The 19,225-nt window shown below is 34.4% G+C and overlaps 1 protein-coding gene across 1 annotated transcript; it reads left to right on the top strand.

Annotated features, from left to right (window-relative positions):
- Window positions 1-1,731: 1,731 nt before the first annotated feature.
- LOC145074158 (Core-2/I-branching beta-1,6-N-acetylglucosaminyltransferase family protein) lies at window positions 1,732-4,364 on the top strand. Its single transcript, XM_079020569.1, has 2 exons — window positions 1,732-2,829; window positions 3,580-4,364. The coding sequence occupies exons 1-2, from the start codon at window positions 2,257-2,259 to the stop codon at window positions 4,219-4,221; spliced, it is 1,215 nt and encodes a 404-aa protein (XP_078876695.1). The 5' UTR covers window positions 1,732-2,256; the 3' UTR covers window positions 4,222-4,364.
- Window positions 4,365-19,225: the final 14,861 nt, after the last annotated feature.

The raw sequence follows: 19,225 nt of genomic DNA, 5'->3' as shown, positions 1-19,225 counted from the left end.
TTAGTGATGTAAAATCACCAACACTTCTATCCATATGCTTGTTAATATTTGAACAAAATAGTTTTGTTAACAAATAGAAACTTACTAGATGGTTATCAACTGTTTGAACCATTGGCATGCATATGCTTAGTATCCAAATCTGTAGACGTATAACAACTTATTCTGTAATTTGTCAAGTAGTCAAATGACTATTGCATTACCATAATATTACATGCTTATCTTCAACAACTTATAACAACTTTTCCCCAACCCAAAACACCAAAAAGAAACTTAAAATTACTATGACTACTAGAAAAACATGACTCTTGACTAAGTAAGTGTAAACCTAGCCCCAAAGAAAATATTAATTGTTTAATATGTTAAAGTGTAATTATATATTTTTGTTTTGTAAATTTATCTTTTTTTCTTTATATATTACTCCCTCTGTCCCAAAATTATTATCCAAAGACAAAAAACACACAGATTAAGGAAACATTAATTACCATTAACTTTATTAAATGAAATGACAATTATACACTTTTATTGCATTTTATTTTTTGGTAGTTGTATTTTATTTCAGTGTAGTTTTACTAATAATGAAGAGTATTTAGGTAAAAATGATATTTATTTTTAAAAGTGGATAATTATTTTGGGACAAACCAAAAAGAAAACATAGATTATTAATTTGGAACGGAGAAGTATGTGCAAGTTCAAGAAAATCACAGGGTTAATTGGGTAAGAACTTAATAAATAAATTTTTTAATTAAATAAAAATTTTATGTTTTTATTAAAATTAATAGTAAGCTACAAAAATAAATAAAAATATATTTTTATCATGAGAAATTAAAAATCCTCCTACAATTAAGTCTTACTCTCTTTCTACCCATATTAAATGATGACAAGTAAACTAAAATATTATCAATTTTATTTAAATATGTAATTAAATGTTACGGATGTCAATATTTAATATGATACGAGAAAAAATAAGAATAAAATGTAAGAGAATATTTAATTTCTCTTTTATCATATTATATAATTAGTTTTCAATTTCATATCAATCAAACATATATTAATCATATATGATTCGTATTAATTATAGTATCTTTGGAATTTTTTGTTGATAAAAAATAGAAAAAAAAAGATCAATTTCTTTTTTGGAATTGCTATATTTTATTTATTGTAATTTAATCAAAAGATTTGGGATACATAAATTAACAAATAACAGTACTTTTCATTTGTAAACTATTTTTATAATAGTTGTAAAATACTAAAATTAAAGTTTAGCAATTTATTGTTTAAAACTATTTTTACATAAAAACAAATGAATTATATTTGTCTACACAAAACAACAAATTACGAAACAAATATTAATATATACTATACATGTTAATAAGAATCAGAGTTAACGGTTATTTATGTAATTTAAATATGATCAATACGGGTTTTTATAGTTTTAATATACAATAAAAATGATAGAAATTTAATTCCATAAGTATTAAATGACTGGAAATGAATTCCAATTCTAACAAACCACAAAATATCACAAAAAAACTCCCTTAAATATAAAAATAAATGAATATAGAGAAATTCATTATATGTATATCTATTTTTTGAAGAATATTAAAATAGAGGAAAGTTTTTTTTAAGAATAATAAAATCGAAAAAGAAATATTTAATTGAAAGGAAAAAATAGCAAATTTTTGTAAAAGATCTAATCCTAAACAAATCAAAAAGTGGAAGAAACGAGGGGCGAAGTCATTTACAACAGTACGACTCTGCTGTTTTTTATTCTTTAACAACGATGATGTTGGATTCTCCATAGTTTTCTGCTTTAACCTCTCTCTCTCTCTCTCCAACAAAACACATACATATTCATGCTTTGTTACTCCCCGAATCTTCGTTCGATTTTCCATCTCTCACTTCTCGATAAACACAAGTTCGCATGTTTGTGTTTGTGGGTTTTCTAAACCTTTATAAACCCTAACATGGGTCGCCTTTGATTTCTACTCTTGTGTTGTGGGCAGATTTGATTTTGATGATCCAATCAACTTCCTCATCAAACCCTAGTTTCCCCCTTCAAAACCACCCACCGATCTCAACAACTCGATTTAGTTTCCTAGATCTCGTACTTCGATTGAAACTGCAATTCCATCAACACAATGTAGATTGGATGAACACGATCCCAGTCTCGAAATTCAACTCTGTTCACTAACTCAAAATTTCTGCAACTTATCAGCATCGATTTAATTTAATTTAGAGTATTATTTTCTGTGTATAATGAATTATAAGATGAGGGGTAGAGGGGAAAAAGATGAGTTTGTGTTCAAAGATTCGTCAATCGGATTAATTAGACTTCTTTGCTTTCTAATTCTTTTCGTCATCGGTATAATAATTGGTTTGACTTCAAGTTCACATGTCGATAGGTATTTCATCACTTCAAGGCCCGATAATTTCTATACAGATTACACAACGGCTGCTCCTGCGCCAAGTTATGCCAAAACAGCTACTTACGATCAGAACTGTAGTACGAATTCAAATTGCAAGAATGACGATTGCTTAAGCATGGAGAGCTTTCGAATGCCTAAGAATCTGACGCATCGAATGACTGATAACGAGCTCTTTTGGAGGGCTTCAATGGTGCCTGATAAACCTGAGTACCCTTTTGATCGAGTGCCTAAGCTGGCGTTTATGTTCATGACTAGAGGGCCTCTGCCATTCTTACCTTTGTGGGAGAGGTTTTTTCGAGGTCAAGATGAGAATAAGTATTCGATTTATGTTCATAGCAATCCTGGGGTTCGTTTGGATTTTGAGAATTCTTCGGTTTTTTATCAGCGACAGATTCCTAGCAAGGTATGAATATGATTATGTTCTTATTTTGATGATCGTTTATGCTTGCTTAGCTTATATGATTGCATATAATGATAATTAGTTCATAAATTTGAATCTCTTACCAGAAGAAATCGATGATTTTTGTAGGGTTTTTAGTCAATTTTCTTAGGTTGCCTTTGTCACATGGTACACATGAGTTGTACTAAATAAACTTTATAATAACGATGAAAAGGGTATGCAATTCTTTTGCATGTATACCCCCATCTGTTTCGATGGTACAAAATTGCAATTTTTGTTGATGCACCCTAACTGTACCAAATTTGTTACATCACTCTTGTCCTACACAACAAATGGGGTTTTAGGCTTTAGGCTTAGGCCTAGGTTGTATTTGTTACATGTGACATGATTAGATGAGACAAAAAAAAAAGCTTTCAAATGCTATTTTCAAAATGACAAGGAGGGTATTTATGTTTTTTTGTAGAGAGACGAGAGAGATTGCTAGTCCCTCTCCCACATGTTCCACCTTTTTGCAGAAGACAAAAAATTGCATTTTTTGTCTTATTGACATGAGTCTCAACTCTCAACCTCAACCTTAGTCAAGACATGTCAAATGCACTAAAACCTATTTGTTTGTTTTGTCTAGTCCCTATCCTACTTGACAAACATGAGTTTAGGCCATGTTTGTTAACATCTTGTTTCACCTTTTTGTGTTGCCACGAGTCAAATCCAATACATGTCAAACACATTATATTTCTTTTATTCCATTTTCAGGATGTGAAATGGGGAACGGTGACACTAGTTGATGCGGAAAGGCGACTTCTAGGCAACGCGTTACTCGACTTCTCAAATGACCGATTTATCCTCCTATCCGAAAGTTGCATTCCAATATACAACTTCCCAACCATCTACAACTACCTCATTGGGTCAACACATAGCTTCCTAGACTCCTATGATGACCCATCTCGTTACGGGCGGGGTCGTTACAGCCGTCGGATGAAACCCGACATCAAGCTCCGTGATTGGAGAAAAGGGTCTCAATGGTTCGAGATCCACCGTACAATTGGCATCAAAATAATCTCCGATACAAAATACTACAACCTCTTCAAATCATATTGCTTACCTTCTTGCTACCCCGATGAGCATTACTTGCCTACATTCGTGCACATGTTTTACGGTGATTTTAATGCAAATCGGACGGTTACTTATGTTGATTGGTCACTAGGGGGCCCACATCCGGCAACTTTTGGGGCGGATGATGTTACGGAGAATTTGATACGATCGATTAGGAATAATGGGACGAATTGTGCGTATAATAAAGGAAAAACGTCCATTTGTTTTTTGTTTGCTCGGAAGTTTAGTCCGAGTGCATTGGACCCTTTACTTGGACTTGCGTCTAGTTTATTAGGGTTTTGAAATTAGTGTGTTGGCATATTTTGTTTTTGATGGGAAGTTTTGTTGCTTGAATTCCCTTTGTGTTGTAGATTTTGATCTTTTTATTTAAAATACTTGTAATTTGCAACAAATATCAATCAAAAGTAAAAAAATATTGGAATTAATTAGTATGATCCAGTTCTATTGTTGTCTTTAATAAGTTAATGCAAAATTGCAAATCATCTACAAGTCGATTGAATAATAAAGTGCTCATTCATTGAGAGATAGCAATATGTTTTATCAAAAAAGAAGTATTATAGCAACGTGTCATGTCATGTGGATCTGTAAATTATTTTAATGTTAATTAAGATTATAATTATATCTTTTTATAGTTATTGGTGGAATAAATGGGTGAGAAAAGCAATTAAAGCAAATTTGAAATGCATAAGTAGGGCACATACGACAATTTTAATTACAACAAATGGTGGGAGCAATGGGGCATCCATTTGTTTGAAGTTTGGTCTAATATGACTAAAAAGTATACTATTATTTATATGGGCAATTGGCTACAAAAAGATTTGAACTTTAGTATGATATATGGTAATGGATGATCAATAATTTGGGGCAATTCTAGCTTGCTTTTATACCGAATTTTACTTTGCAAATAGTCCCTAACACGTATTCACAAGTGTCACGCCCAATTTAGTATCTCAACATTTTTATCATTTTACTTTCCCAACCCTTCACCCTATCTCGAATTTCTGTTCCCCACCCCACCCTTTTGAATTTCAAAATTACCCCTCTCCCACTCCAAATCCCCCGTTTTAACATTTTTTATTTAATTTTTCATTTGTTCGTGTCGTTTAACTTTATATATTACACTAATCACTCAAATAATATATATATATATATATATATATATATATATATATATATATATATATATATATATATATATATGTGTGTGTGTGTAAACTCGTGTATTACACGGGTTGATTAATATATATATATATATATATATATATATATATATATATATATGTATCAAAGTGCAAATAATAAATATTTTCTAAAACAAAATTTTGAAATAAAGAATTAATTGTAATTTACTATCACATTTATTACATTTAATAATTTACATATATAAGTATATACGTATTATGTGGCTTTTTAATTCTAAAAATTAAAAAAAAAAAAAAAAAAAAAAAACTCAAAAATTGACATATAGATGTTATTTATTTCACAAATATCACAAAATGACAAGTGTCAAAACTCATGTGAGATTGACATGTGATAAAATAGATCTTCATTTATTATAGTGTGTGTGTGTGTGTGTGTGTGTATATATATATATATATATATATATATATATATATATATATAGATAGAGAGAGAGAGAGAGAGAGCTAATATCACATGTAACTAATATTTATTGTGTTAACGTGCAACTCAATTTTAGTCGCTCGTTTAATAAACTTGGATAGGGGCATAACAGTAAGTTAATATAATATATAGTTTATTTTGTTTTAATTTAATCCTAATATATAGGATTTGTGAGTTATGGACATTCAATATATATGATATTACATTAAATCTATAACCATTCACTTCTTCTTCAACTAACAGGAGAGACCAGACCAACAACCCTTCTTCGTTGGAATTCCTTCGCACTACCTACAACCTAATCATCAATCAGAATCAATGCCTAATCCACCGCCGCCACGCATTCATTCACAATAGTCACGATTCTTCCCATTCACAAGAATGGTTAGCAATTTTTATGTAACATCCCAAAAATTCATAAGAAAATTTTCATTTTAAAAACACTTAAACCATACAAAATGAGTTGTTCCAAAACCAATAAAATTGATTATATCATTTAAACATCAGAGTAAAAGTAATAAATTGCCAAAGTGGAAAACGTTGGGGGATGTCGTACGGTCACGTCAGGCCCTTCATTTTCGTACCGGAAGTACCTGAAACCATAAACATGAAACTGTAAGCATAAAGCTTAGTGAGTTCCCCAAAATACCATATACCATACATATCTTTAGGCCTAGCCCGCACATTAGGCCCAACCCATAATAATGGGTCTAGCCCCTTCCTACTTAATGGGCCTAGTCCAACATACAATGTATCTGTCCCGTAATATAATGGGCATAACCCACTTGTGCAAATGGGCCTAGCCCACTCATGCATGTAAATGGGCCGAGCCCACCGTACAATGAAAGAGTCACAAAGACAGCTAGCATACTATAACATAATCCAATGGGTCGGCATTGGTGCCTTCAGCCCGTAATACTATAAGGAGACTCACCTGACTCACGAATCAACTAAACCATAGCTCAAAGCCTTAATCGTTGCTACAACGCTCCCATCACATCATACAAGGTCTAACCTTAGTCTACACACTAAAACCATCCATCTAGACCAAAAGTCAACCCATGACAAAAGTCAACGACCAATGTTGACTTTAGTCAACCGCTACGTCGTGGCCTTCCTTGGCCACGTCGTGGCCTTCCTTAGCCACGTCGTGGCCATCATGCGATCAAACAGATGGGAAATTCCCAGTCGTTACACACTGGCGACCTATGGCCATGCCGTGGGAGCTGAGATTCCAATAGCTTAACGGATTAAGTTGTATTCTTCGATTATAAGAGCTCCAAAGCTTAGATTTGGTCCATACTATAGTCTAAATGAATAAAGTTTCGAATTTTATCCATTAAGACACCCAAAGAGATCAAGATATCAAACCCTAGGTCCAAATAAAGCCAAAATCTATAATGTCTTAACAATTAAGCCCTTAATCTGAAAAAGTCCTTAACCCAACCACTCTAGAAAGGGTTTACCGAGTTTACTCAGCATCCAAAAGACAGGGAAACCCGATCTAACTCATCGAGTTGACTAAGAAACTCGTCGATTTCCTTCAGCCTTTTTCTCATTCAGACGCTTTTAAGCGAAACCAGGGCTCCAAATTGTAGATCTAACCTCCTAGGGTGTAGTTTCCACGTCAATGTAACACCCGATTCCTGATACGTATTTAAATTCAAGAAATGTTTCAATTTACTCTGAGACTCGGCGAGTTGGAGGCCCAACTCGTCGAGTAGACTCGACTTTCGATCTGGGGTTTAAGTGACCTACTCGACGAGTCGGAAGACCGACTCGGCGAGTAGGACTGTCTGGATAAAACCCTAATATTTGGCTTTGCGCCCTATTTAAACACCTTATAACACCTCAACCCAGCCCCAATCGTCCCTCCCAACCCAGAGAAAACCCTAAATCGAAACCCTAGCCATTATTGAGTGTTCTTGAGCTTTGTGGTGCCAATTTTGTGTGCTTGAAGTTTAAGAAGGAGAAGGAAGCTTGTGAGATCAGGAGGAAGCAAGAAGATCCAGAGTTTTGGGCACATTTCCAGCTTATTTGAGGTATAAAGCTGAAACCTTGGCTACTCATTACTTAGATCTTGATTTAGGGCTATTTTCTATATTTTTCTAAGTATTAGTGAAGTTATATTCGGGATTAGGTGTAGAAGTGGGTTTGTGCTGCTTCAGATCTAGAACCATTAAGGGTTCCCATGGCATAAAGGTGCCAACTTTATGGCCATGGGAGACCCATGCATCTTGTAGACCTCCTTTTATGGCTTTTTTAGCCAAAGGCCCCATGCATGTATATCAAGTTTGAAGCTTTATGTATAAAATGGACCGTAGGAGGCCAGAGCTATGGTTTTGACGCGTTAAGACCCATTATAATCGACTATATAGTTTTGGACATAGAGGGACTCGGTGAGTCGTTCATGGGACTCGACGAGTCGGGGTGTATTTTCCACCAAATCCTTTCTGTTTTTGGACCAGTTGTTAAGATCGAAGGTTCCCCAGTTGTTTAGGTTCACTAGGGACCTATATATCATAGGACTCGGTGAGTGGATGGACAGACTCGGCGAGTTCAAGGCAATGTCCCAGCCACATGAAGACGGACTCGACGAGTTCAAGGGGAACTCGACGAGTCATAGACTGAACACCTTCTTATGGATGAAGATGAACTCGGTGAGTTCAAGGAAGAACTTGGCGAGTCGGTTGAAGATTGTCTGATGTGTTGTTGAAGGCGAACTCGTTGATCTCTTGCTATACTCGACAGGTAGGGACGAGATTATGGCATTTTGTGGATATGGGGACTCGACGAGTTGGCGGGCCAACTCAGCGAGTCGAGTCAACCAGATGTTGACTTTGACCAAAAGTTGACTTTGACCATGGATTTGACTTTGACTTTGACTTGGATTAAGTGACCCTTGTAAGGGTTACGAGTATGAGTTGATAACTTAGAAGAGTTTTCGTATAGGGATTGAGGAGTCGGGGAGAGTCGATTTCCACACCGAGGACAATGTAGACACTACACGACGTTGAGGTGAGTTACCCTTCAATAGAAGTGGGTCTAAGGCACCAAGGTCGACCCACTAGTAGTAGATTACAGTTAAGATGATTGTCTTTGTGATAATTTTTTGGTTGCTATTACTTAATGTGCTTTATGCGCCAATATGATATGTTCTATGTGATAGTGGTAGTAGGAGGGGAATAGTCCCCCGATTCGGTCGTTAGGACCGAAGGGTAGGTTGGACACCCCAGATATGTCTGACAGAATGTTTATGATATGTTTTTATGTGATAGTAGTAGGGGTGAAAAATAGTCCCCGTGACCGGGTTAGATAGAACGGAGGGTTGGCAAGCACCCCAGAATGGCCTGACACGAGTAGGTCAGCACCCCAAAATGGCTTGACATGGGTAGGTCGGGCACCACAGAATTGCCCGACGGTATGCATGATTGTATGGTATGTGATATGATGGGGGAACTCACTAAGCTTCGTGCTTACAATTTTTAGTTTAGGTTTCAGGTACCTCTTCAGCTAAGGGGAAGGAGCCGACAGGGTAGCAACGCATCGCACACACATGATTTCGGCTTTGAGAACCCTGGGATTGTACTCTGATATTTTACTATTTGATGATATGGTTTTTGAGACTTATGATTTGTGACTTGGTGTTTGAAATGATAACAATGATGTTTTCCGAAAACTATTTCCATAAGTAATATAATTAAGCAAAAAATTTTGGGTCTTGATTTTGGGATGTTACTGTTGGATTAGTGTCTAAGTCCATAACTATAATTGGTATGTACTTGATCCGATTTGGCATGGTCCGTTTTGGGTTGCATGGCATCAGAACAATTGGATACACAAAATGAGAAAAAAAAAAAGATACTTATGATTTATATTTATATATTATAAGTTCTAATATATTAATATGGAATCATGTTATTTAATTAGTATTGATCAAGAATTAATTTAGTGATCAAAAGGAACTAATTAAATATGGACTCTTATATATATAGGATGGGCCAAGTTCATTTAGGTTGGGCTAAGATTTCATGGATAGTCCATGGAGTGCTTAACCCATCGATCCTATGGAAATGAAAGGTCATGGGTATTAGGGTTTACATGAATGTAACCCTAATCCTCCATGCTATATAAAGAGGTCTATGGTCCATGAAATGGGGAAAAGTGCTAGGCACCAGAGTGTGTATACATAAGAGGGCAAACCGATTTCATGAGGGTGAACCTAAGTATCCTTATTCTCTAGTTATTCCAAGGGTTCTTGGTGTTGTGTGAACTATTTGAGGTGCAACACTTGAGGCACTAGGCTCTTAAAGGTTCAAGTCTTCAAGCTCCATCACAAGGTATGTCATTCTACTAGATTCTCGTAGTATAGTTGCTTCATATTATGATAGTTAGGATGAAACCTTGGAATATTGAATATTTGCATGTATAATAGATAAAACATAGATCCAAGGTTTATAGAGTTGCATGTACACCATAGGAGTGTTAGAATGCTCAAAACCCTTCAGTGGTATCAGAGCCTAGGCTTGTTTTCATTTATACTTGATGCAAATTGCTGAAAATCGAAGTTTGTATGCTGTCTGGACAGCTGACTCGCCGAGTCCATTAAGGGAATCAACGAGTCCATGCATAAAATTATCCAACTCATCGAGTTGGTTCATGCACTCGACGAGTTGGACCCCCAGACAACATATCTTCGAGTTTTAAGGCTAGAATTGGTCTAGAATCATTACCTTAAACTGTTTTGGACTTATAAAACTTGTTTTTGATGTGGTAATGATTATGGTAAACCAATTTCAAGGTTGTTATCAAAATTTCAAGTTTTATGTGTGTTTATGTAATTCTTGAAATTGTTGATATGATTGTTCATACACTTATGAGTTTTGGTAGATCATAGGAATTATTTGCAAATTGGTTGTTAGTTAATTCTTGATCTAAATGTATTTTAATGGAGTCCATAATTTGTCCTCAAGTTATGGATTACCAAAAGTCATTTCTTTTAAAGATCCATTAAAATTCATAGGTTACACAATTGAAGAGTCTTTTTGTCTTATGAACTTCATAACTTGTCCTCAAGTTATGGATGTTTAAGAGTCTCTTCATTAAAATTTTTAAAACCTTAATTAAACTCATAAGTTATGAAAATCCAAAAGTTTTTGAATAGTTTAAAACTTGACCTCAAGTTTTGGAATTTGTAAAGTTTCCCCTCATGAATACTTTAATTCCAAGTTAAACCCTTAGAATTTTAAAAGTTAAAATTCAACCCTTATACTTTATAGTATTATAAGTTAATTATATATATATATATATATATATATATATATATATATATATATATATATATATATATATATATATATGTACTAGGTTACAACCCGTGGAAACCACGGTTAAAAAATTTATAAAATATTTATAATTATTATTAAGAAATTTTTTTGTTTTAGGTATTTTCTCCATTAATAGTTGGTGAAGCTACTTAAAATAACATTAGAAAGACTTTATGTTTGGACGATATAAGGAAATTAAGTTAATTTACATCATTTGTATATATGACTGGTTATCCATTGAAATGCCAATCATACATTCTGTCAGGTACAAATATTGGTGATTCAAATGATATGTTCAAGAAGATTCAACTAATAACTAAGAACCTCAATAATGTGTTTTATATGAGATTAAATTATGTTCTCTTGTTAACTTGAACTTCAGAATAGAGTATAAAGCGTGAAAGTAAAATGGGAAAATCTCACCATTACTGTTTATGAATTATACTTTTTCTTTATTTGGTGATACGTATGAATTGCTTCTAAAGTAAAAATATACTTATTAATTGTATTTGCAACTTATAAGGGTGTTGATGTTGATGTTTGTTTGTTGTTATTATTATTATTATTATTATTATTATTATTATTATTATTATTATTATTATTATTATTTTCCAAAATCACATATGAGACATAGGATTTGAAGCAAATGATTGCATACACAATCCGTATATAGAGGATTGTATACCAAATATATTCATTGTGCATTAAATATTTTCATGGAGTAAATAGGAAACAAATATGGTGTTATATTCTGAAAAATAAGACGAAGGACATTATTGTCAATTCACAATAATCAAAAGATGGATGCAGAGAGATGCCACGTGTACAAAAGGTTTTATTTATTAGATAGGTAGATAAGAACAAAGTCAGTCTTACCGTTAGTAGGACTCATTCACGAAGCCGGTCTATAAGGGGGGTATAAGGTTACTGTCTATAAAATGGCAGTTTAATGGGTGTCCACTTTCACCCACCGCTTCCTTGACTGGTGGAGGGTCGTTAGCCGAACGGGTAGGACAAGACTCTAATTCTCCCTTCATTATAAGTATAATGATAAATATAAAGTAACTAAACCTTTTATAAATTCCCAATCTTAGTTACTTTAGGAAAATGTGAATTTTGTGCTAACCCATGAAATTACACTTTGCAGTTTGCTTAAGTCGGTAGTGGAGCGCGTGTGGTTAACCGACACATCGATTAAGTGATAAATATTAAGGGTACCAAGTATATTTGCATGGTTATTCACACCTTGTTTTGTGATCCTCGACATCCCAGTCACAAAACTTGAGAGAGCACGATCGAGATTGAAACACGCCATTGAAAAGTTCAATGAATCTCAAAAGATCTAGGAGTTTCAAACCAATTAAAACCTTATTTATATTTCGTTTTTTATGGTGGAAATCTATGGTAGAGAACGCTGTAATAATAATTGGTCCATGAGAGATTTTTTTAAGTATTTCAAAAGAAAGGGCTTGCTGATAGAGCTGGACGGGGAGGCGATACTAGTTATCAGGTCAGAGAGAGGCCTGGCCCGTAAGCTGCCCCCCTTAAAAAGCCATTACTTAATAAGGATTTGTTATGCGTGATATGCCGACGACTTACTACTGGGAATCGTGGGTGCCGTAGAGCTTCTCATAGAAATAAAAAAAACTTCTTGCCCACTTCCTACAATTTGGCCTGAACCTTTGGGTAGGCTCTGCAGGATCAACAACAATAGTTGCACGCAGTACGGTAGAATTCCTCGGTACGGTCATTCAGGAAGTCCTTACGCAAGTCTGGTTCTATCTCGGGTAGTTCGAGTAGTAGTAGCGAGCCTGTATATACATATATTCTATTTCATCAGGATAAACACCCGACTGAAGCCTTGTTGCTTGCTTGTAGTCGGCCTTGAAGGCTAGTAACTAGGATCAAGGACTGGGAAGGTAAGCTCTTCTTGTCCAACCGGTCGGGTTGCAGGACTGGTTGTTAGCGGAGAAGCCCAGGGAGAAAGATAGCTTATTAGAGCATTGGAGGTCGACAAAATCGTCGCTCACATATTGAAGATGAAGTCACATATTGACAAACTGGGAGAGTTGGGTGTCAAATTCTTGAGGAAGTTGGTTGTTGACTAGGTTCTTTAATCACTTTCTAAGTCACATAGTGAGTTCCTTTGGGACTACTATGTAACATACTATGACATGACCCTTAATGATCTTATCTATTTGCTTAGTGCTGCTGAATCAGCAATGATTTGGAGCACTGGTAATGCAAATTTGATTGGAAGATCGACTTCCCAAACTTCCATGGACTTTTGACAATGGTGACATTGGAAATCCAGAAAGCAGGGGCGGACTTAGAAATATGTAGGAATAGGTGCACCAAAAAAAGTTTCGATCAAATGTAATAATGTTAAAAAAATTACGAGCGCATTAAATATAACAAACTAGTGTAGACAAACTTTCTGAAGGACAAATTGGTCATTTCATTGGCATGTTGTTGGCCTTGTGGGAGTTTATTTCTGTGTTGGTACCATCATCACAAAATGTTGCTTGCCCAAGATACTATAAAAGCTACGAATGCAAAATAACTCGACATATTCCATTGTTTAGAGCAAAATATAATACACAAATGCCAACTAATTAATGCATTTTTATCATTTCGATATTTTTTTTTGCTTGACAGAACAAACAAATCAATTCAAAATGTAGAATGAAACATAAATTGAGTTGAACAACTTAATGATGTAATTGTGAAGAAAATCCCTCGTTTAGTTTGAAACAAATGTAATGCATCCATGTATATGTGTAACTCGTATATGGAAGAAATTTTAAAAGATAGGACCTAAAAGATAGGACCCCGGCTACAGGAGACTAAGGTAATTACTTTACATATATATGATTTTGTTGGCTATAAAATTTTTGGAGCCCAATAACAAAAGGTGCATTAAAAGGAAAATTGAAGGTAAAATTAAAATAGAAAATTGTTTTGAGCAAGAATTGAACTCGAGCACTCATTAAAACAAGAAACTTAACTTGCGCTCTTTAACCAACTGAACCACCTCAACTTGTGATCAAACTTTTAAACTACGATTTTAATATTAAGTATTTTTATGGGTGCACATTTATATAAAAATATTAAACTTTTTTATACTGATACAAAAAAATTGAGTAGTTGCACGTGCAACCTCATGCACCACTACAGATCCGCCCATGCCAGAAAGCTTCCTCTTCCCAATGGAAAGGGATCGGCCATAGTCAACTCGGTTGACCAAATGGTAAAGAGAAAGGCTAAGTCTGAGACTGTCCCGTGTACCACCCAGAGAGTCCAAATGTTTCTATTGCCAAAGGAAGGGGCATTGGTTGCAAAGCTGCCAAATTTACTTGAAAGATCATAAGGATGGTAAAGTCAAAAAGTTTGACTCTGCTTCAGGTAAGTCCACTATCTAACTCATTTAAGTTCGTAATTGATGATTCTTAACACAAGATGTGACTAGGTTACATTTTAATGTTTGGCAGGATCAAACAAAGGGAAGGAAGCTTAAAAGAAGAGTATGTTGAATCTAATCGCGAAGATGGATTTCAATCGCATGGTTCGAAGATCGGATTCTTGAGCTACTACTTAGGAGTTATGATAGATTGCAAGGAAATATATAATAACATAGTTTTCATTTAAAGTTGCATTATAAGGAAAAAGTTTTTTCCACATTTATAAATAAATAAAATTTTGTTTTACTTTATTTATATCTCCTTGCAATGGAATTTATGGAAAATTGATGTTTGTATGTTTCTAGCAATATTGGAAATATGGATTTGATTCTTTCATTTGTGGTAGTGTCTAAATTTACCAAATAAGGAAAGATTCTCATCACCCAAGTTTCAGTTAGACATAATTTGAAATCATGCAAGTTGTATCGTATGATGAATGAGAATTTTCATCTTTGGAAAATTAAGACTAATTCCTTGTTCACATGTATATGTGAGTCAAGTGAAGGACTAAGGGATCGAGTACACATTCTTGTGCACTGGTCAAGTCCACCACAAAGATCGATAAGACTACTCGTCATGATTTACTAAAGTTTAGTAAATATGGTTATATTTACAAGTTTAAGTATAATTCTGAAACATTGGAAAAGTTTCGATGTATGGCAGAACGAATAAGAAGAATCAAATTAGGCAAAAAGATAAAAGTTTCTCAAATATGAAAAGATGGGAGAGTACTTTAGTATCATGTTTTGTGATCATCTTCATGATTAAGAAACTATATCACAATTGGTTCTCTAAGTACATCTTAGTGCATTCCTATGGCTAAGAAGAGGAATCATGAAGTGTTGAACTAGTTAAATTAAGAAGATGAGTCATACTTCGTTCCAAAACAAGTCTTAGAGTCATACTCCAAGATTGTAACTTGAGTGACATATCTTAAAGAAGGTTTATTAACACTTGTCAAATGTAAGAGTAAAATGTGTTCTACTCTTGTACATTTGAAATTGGTAAGTTGTGATGTTTTGGATAAAACAAAGACCAACTAAGGTCAATTGTGTGAAGTGTTTGTCTTGACAAAGAATCTGCACTATCTCTTGAATATTTGGCAAAAGAGTCTTATATGTCAAGAGGACAGTGGGAGTCTTAAAGATCCTGAAAGAGTTTCAAGAACTAATCAAGAATAAAACCTATAGTTTATCACTAGCACACGACTTGAGGTTGATAACCTATCGTGTTAACATATTACTATTTATGTGCCCATTCCAGTTAAAGTTGGCTTTGCATATGAGTTCTGTGAGCTCTCAATTGGTTGCATAACAACTTGGAAGCAATGGAAGGCCCTTGAGTTGCCATGTGGCAAGAAGTTAAGACTACACAAGTTCCGTCTATATGAGTTTGGATTTGTCACTAACCTTGTCTTGTGATTATGGTTTTGACAAATTCACATGGATATGAACACATACACCATAAAATCTAAGTGTCATAAGGTTTCTCTCCGATTCATGAAAATGATGGTGAGGAAACGCTTTCACTAAGTGGTTTTAAGTAGATAGCAATTATGATATTTGCATTCTCAAAGTCGTTAGTGGAGCGTGTGTGGTTAACCGGCACACTAACATGGACCCGTGAGGAATGGAAAAGGTCTAAAAAATTGAGACTATGATTACGGCATCCCTTTTCATAGTTCTGAAATTGTTTAGACATACATGTGTGTTATCTAAGGAAAGGTGTATGATTTTGATAAAGTTTTATCAAAGCTTCTCGTATCAGAAATCTGAACTTTGGTAAGAAAGTCAATAAAGTATTTATTTCTAGAAGACCAGCTGATTTCTGAGTACATGTCAAAGATAGTGGGAGCATAAGTGTTATGCTAATAATTATCATGTTAGTGGGAGCATGATAATTATAATAAGTGTTGCAAGTTAGTAATGTTAATTATAGAAAACTAACAAAAGTTTCAATTAGGAAAAGTTGTTTTGCTATAATTAAGGGAGAGGAAATTATACTTCATTTCAAATCTAAAAGCTTAAGACCATAAGATTTTAATCAAATTTAGTCAAGTATATATATGAATGTTATGTTGGAATGGTTCAACATAAGGAAATTCTATATATGGGAACACTATTTGCGTTCTAAAATTTGATTGTGATTACGGCATCCCTTTTCATAATCTGAATTATGAGAACATGGCAAATAGAAATAGAAATATTATAGCAAAAGACTGGTCTAGTATCATGTCTTTATGTGAAACATCATGAATCGTGTCTCATATGCTTCGGATATAGGATCGATTGCATGTGCTATAATATTCATATGTTCTAAATTTTTCCAAATGCCGAGGGCATTAAGAGGGAAAAAGTACTAGAACTAGATATGACTAATTTGATTAAGCAATTATCGAGGACAATCTAAGGTTTACCAAAGATTAGTTGCTCAGGGACCGTTGGAAGTATGGTGTAAATTTTTGGAGAGGACCATATTGGCATATTCTGAAAAGAGGTAACTCTTGTTCAGAAGTGATAGTCAAAATGGGAATATGGAAATGTTCCCATAGGTGGAAGTTATTCATTAAATCTGTGTAAGATTAGGAAACTTAATGCAAGAAGGATGTTCAAAGAAATGTACTTTGAATTTGAGACTTCGTTTCCTTGGAATTGATCTCCATTGGAATACTCTGTAATGTCTGTTGACATGTCTTTGTGACTTTGTTCATAGTCATTACAAGAGGATCAATGCATATATGTTTAGAATTTAACAAATTTTGGTAAATGGCAGGAATTTAGAATTCTTACATTTACGATAAGGATTTGGGATTGTGAAATGAGAATCATTGGAATTATGTTCAATTGATCTATTCTACAAAGTAAGGATCATAGACACACATAGTGTGCATACTTGGTATGTAGCATAACTATAGTTTGGAGAAACATAGTGTGCATGATGGCGCATGGCATGGCTATTGTTTTAATTCAAGTATTAAGGTGATAAAATCGAAACATTATACAATGAATAATGAGTAATCAATAAGGTGTTTAAATAAAATGTGTTCTATTTACTCTCAAAGGTGCTTGGGGCCATATTGAATTAGTATTATTCTTGTGTTTCACTTTGCATGTTTTGACTTCCAGAATAACTGGGTCATTTTTCCCGAATGACTAAGTTATTCAAACCATCCACAGTCGATAATACGTTGGAAGTAGGTATTAAGGCAAGACTGTCATGAAGCTGGCTTGTAGATGTCTAAGGTGTTGGACATAGCAAGAGTTGCTACAACATTCATGAGTGCTCGTAAGTTATGAGTATTGGATTAAACCCATGCTCATTTGAATCACTTCATGTATTTTATCACGAGTGATCATGAGACGATAATATCTTATATTCTTCAAACCTAGAGATATGAGTTGTTGACTATGAGTTGGTTATACATTGATTGTACAAAAACGCATTGGTAACTCGATGTTATAAAACGTACCTTTGTGTATGATTCAACAAGTAGTAGAACAAGCATATGAGTCGAAGTTTATCCACTCCTTTTACCCTTGAAGGAATAAAAGCGATATATGTGGGCCCCTCGATGGTTTAGTGATGACACCCCTAAGTGCTAGGCCAAGCCTGGACTAATTTGATTTGTTCAATTAGTCGGTCGTCATAAATTGGAAATCAGGAAACAACAAATGGATAGAGAGAATGATTATAATCCATGTCTCAGTCCATATGATATCTAGAATGGAGGAATATATGATCCCTTATCTAATGGAAAAGTCATTGACTAGGTCAGAGTTTGACAACGACTTTAAGAGCTACGATTGCTAGTCGGGTTTTGGAGTCATACACAATAATAGTTTTAGACTTATCCAAGTGGGAGACTATTGGATTAGTGTCTAAGTACATAACTATAATTGGTATGTACTTGACCCGATTTGGCATGGTCCATTTTGGGTTGCATGGCATTAGAACAACTGGATAGACAAAATGAGAAAAAAGGATACTTATGATTTATATTAATATATTATAAATTATAATATATGTAATCACATTATTTAATTAATATTGATCAAGAATTAATTTAGAATTAATTTAGTGATCAAAAGAAACTAATTAAATATGGACTCTTATATATATAGGATGGGCCAAGTTCATTTAGGTTGGGCTAAGCTTTCATGGATAGTCCATGGAGTGTTTAACCCATGGATCCTATGGAAATGAAAGGTCATGGATATTAAGGTTTATATGAATGTAACCCTAATCCTCCACACTATATAAAGAGGTATATGGTTCATGAAATGGGGCTAAGTGCTAGGCACTAGAGTGTGTATACACAAGAGGGAAAACCAGTTTCATGAGGGTGAACCTAAGTATCCTTATTCTCTAGTTACTCCAAGGGTTCTTGGTGTTGTGTGAACCATTTAAGGTGCAACACTTGAGGCACTAGGCTCTTAAAGGTTCAAGACTTCAAGCTCCATCAAAAGGTATGTGATTATACTAGATTCTTGTAGTATAGTTGCTTCATATTATGCTAGTTAGGATGAAACCTTGGAATATTGAATATTTGCATGTATAATAGAGAAAACATAGATCCAACATTTATAGGGTTTCATTTAGACCATACGAGTGTTAGAATGCTCAAAACCCTTCAGTTACAAGTTGGTATTAGAGCCTTGGTTTGAGGGATTCGGGCACACCTTCGGGGGTATCTGAACTCAAATTTCTAAAATTTAAGATAAGGAGTTTTGAGAAAGAACAAGGTCTCTGATGCGTGCGACCGGCTGAACTAAAGTAAGTTTTACCCAAGATACCCATACATGTTGTGTTATGTTATATGATATGATTATGAGAACTGCATGCTAGTTTAGGGCTAAGGATCTAGGAAGGATGCAT

The sequence above is a fragment of the Lactuca serriola genome, chromosome 9 (genome assembly GCF_051521515.1).
Source record: "Lactuca serriola cultivar US96UC23 chromosome 9, Lser_US96UC23_V15, whole genome shotgun sequence".
NCBI lineage: Eukaryota > Viridiplantae > Streptophyta > Magnoliopsida > Asterales > Asteraceae > Lactuca > Lactuca serriola.
This window is presented reverse-complemented; position numbering and strand designations above follow the sequence as displayed.

Coding starts and splice junctions, on each gene's coding strand:
- LOC145074158 (XM_079020569.1), top strand. CDS start 2,257: ATGAATTATAAGATGAGGGGTAGAGGGGAAAAAGATGAGTTTGTGTTC. Junction 2,830..3,579: donor AGCGACAGATTCCTAGCAAG/GTATGAATATGA, acceptor TTCCATTTTCAG/GATGTGAAATGGGGAACGGT.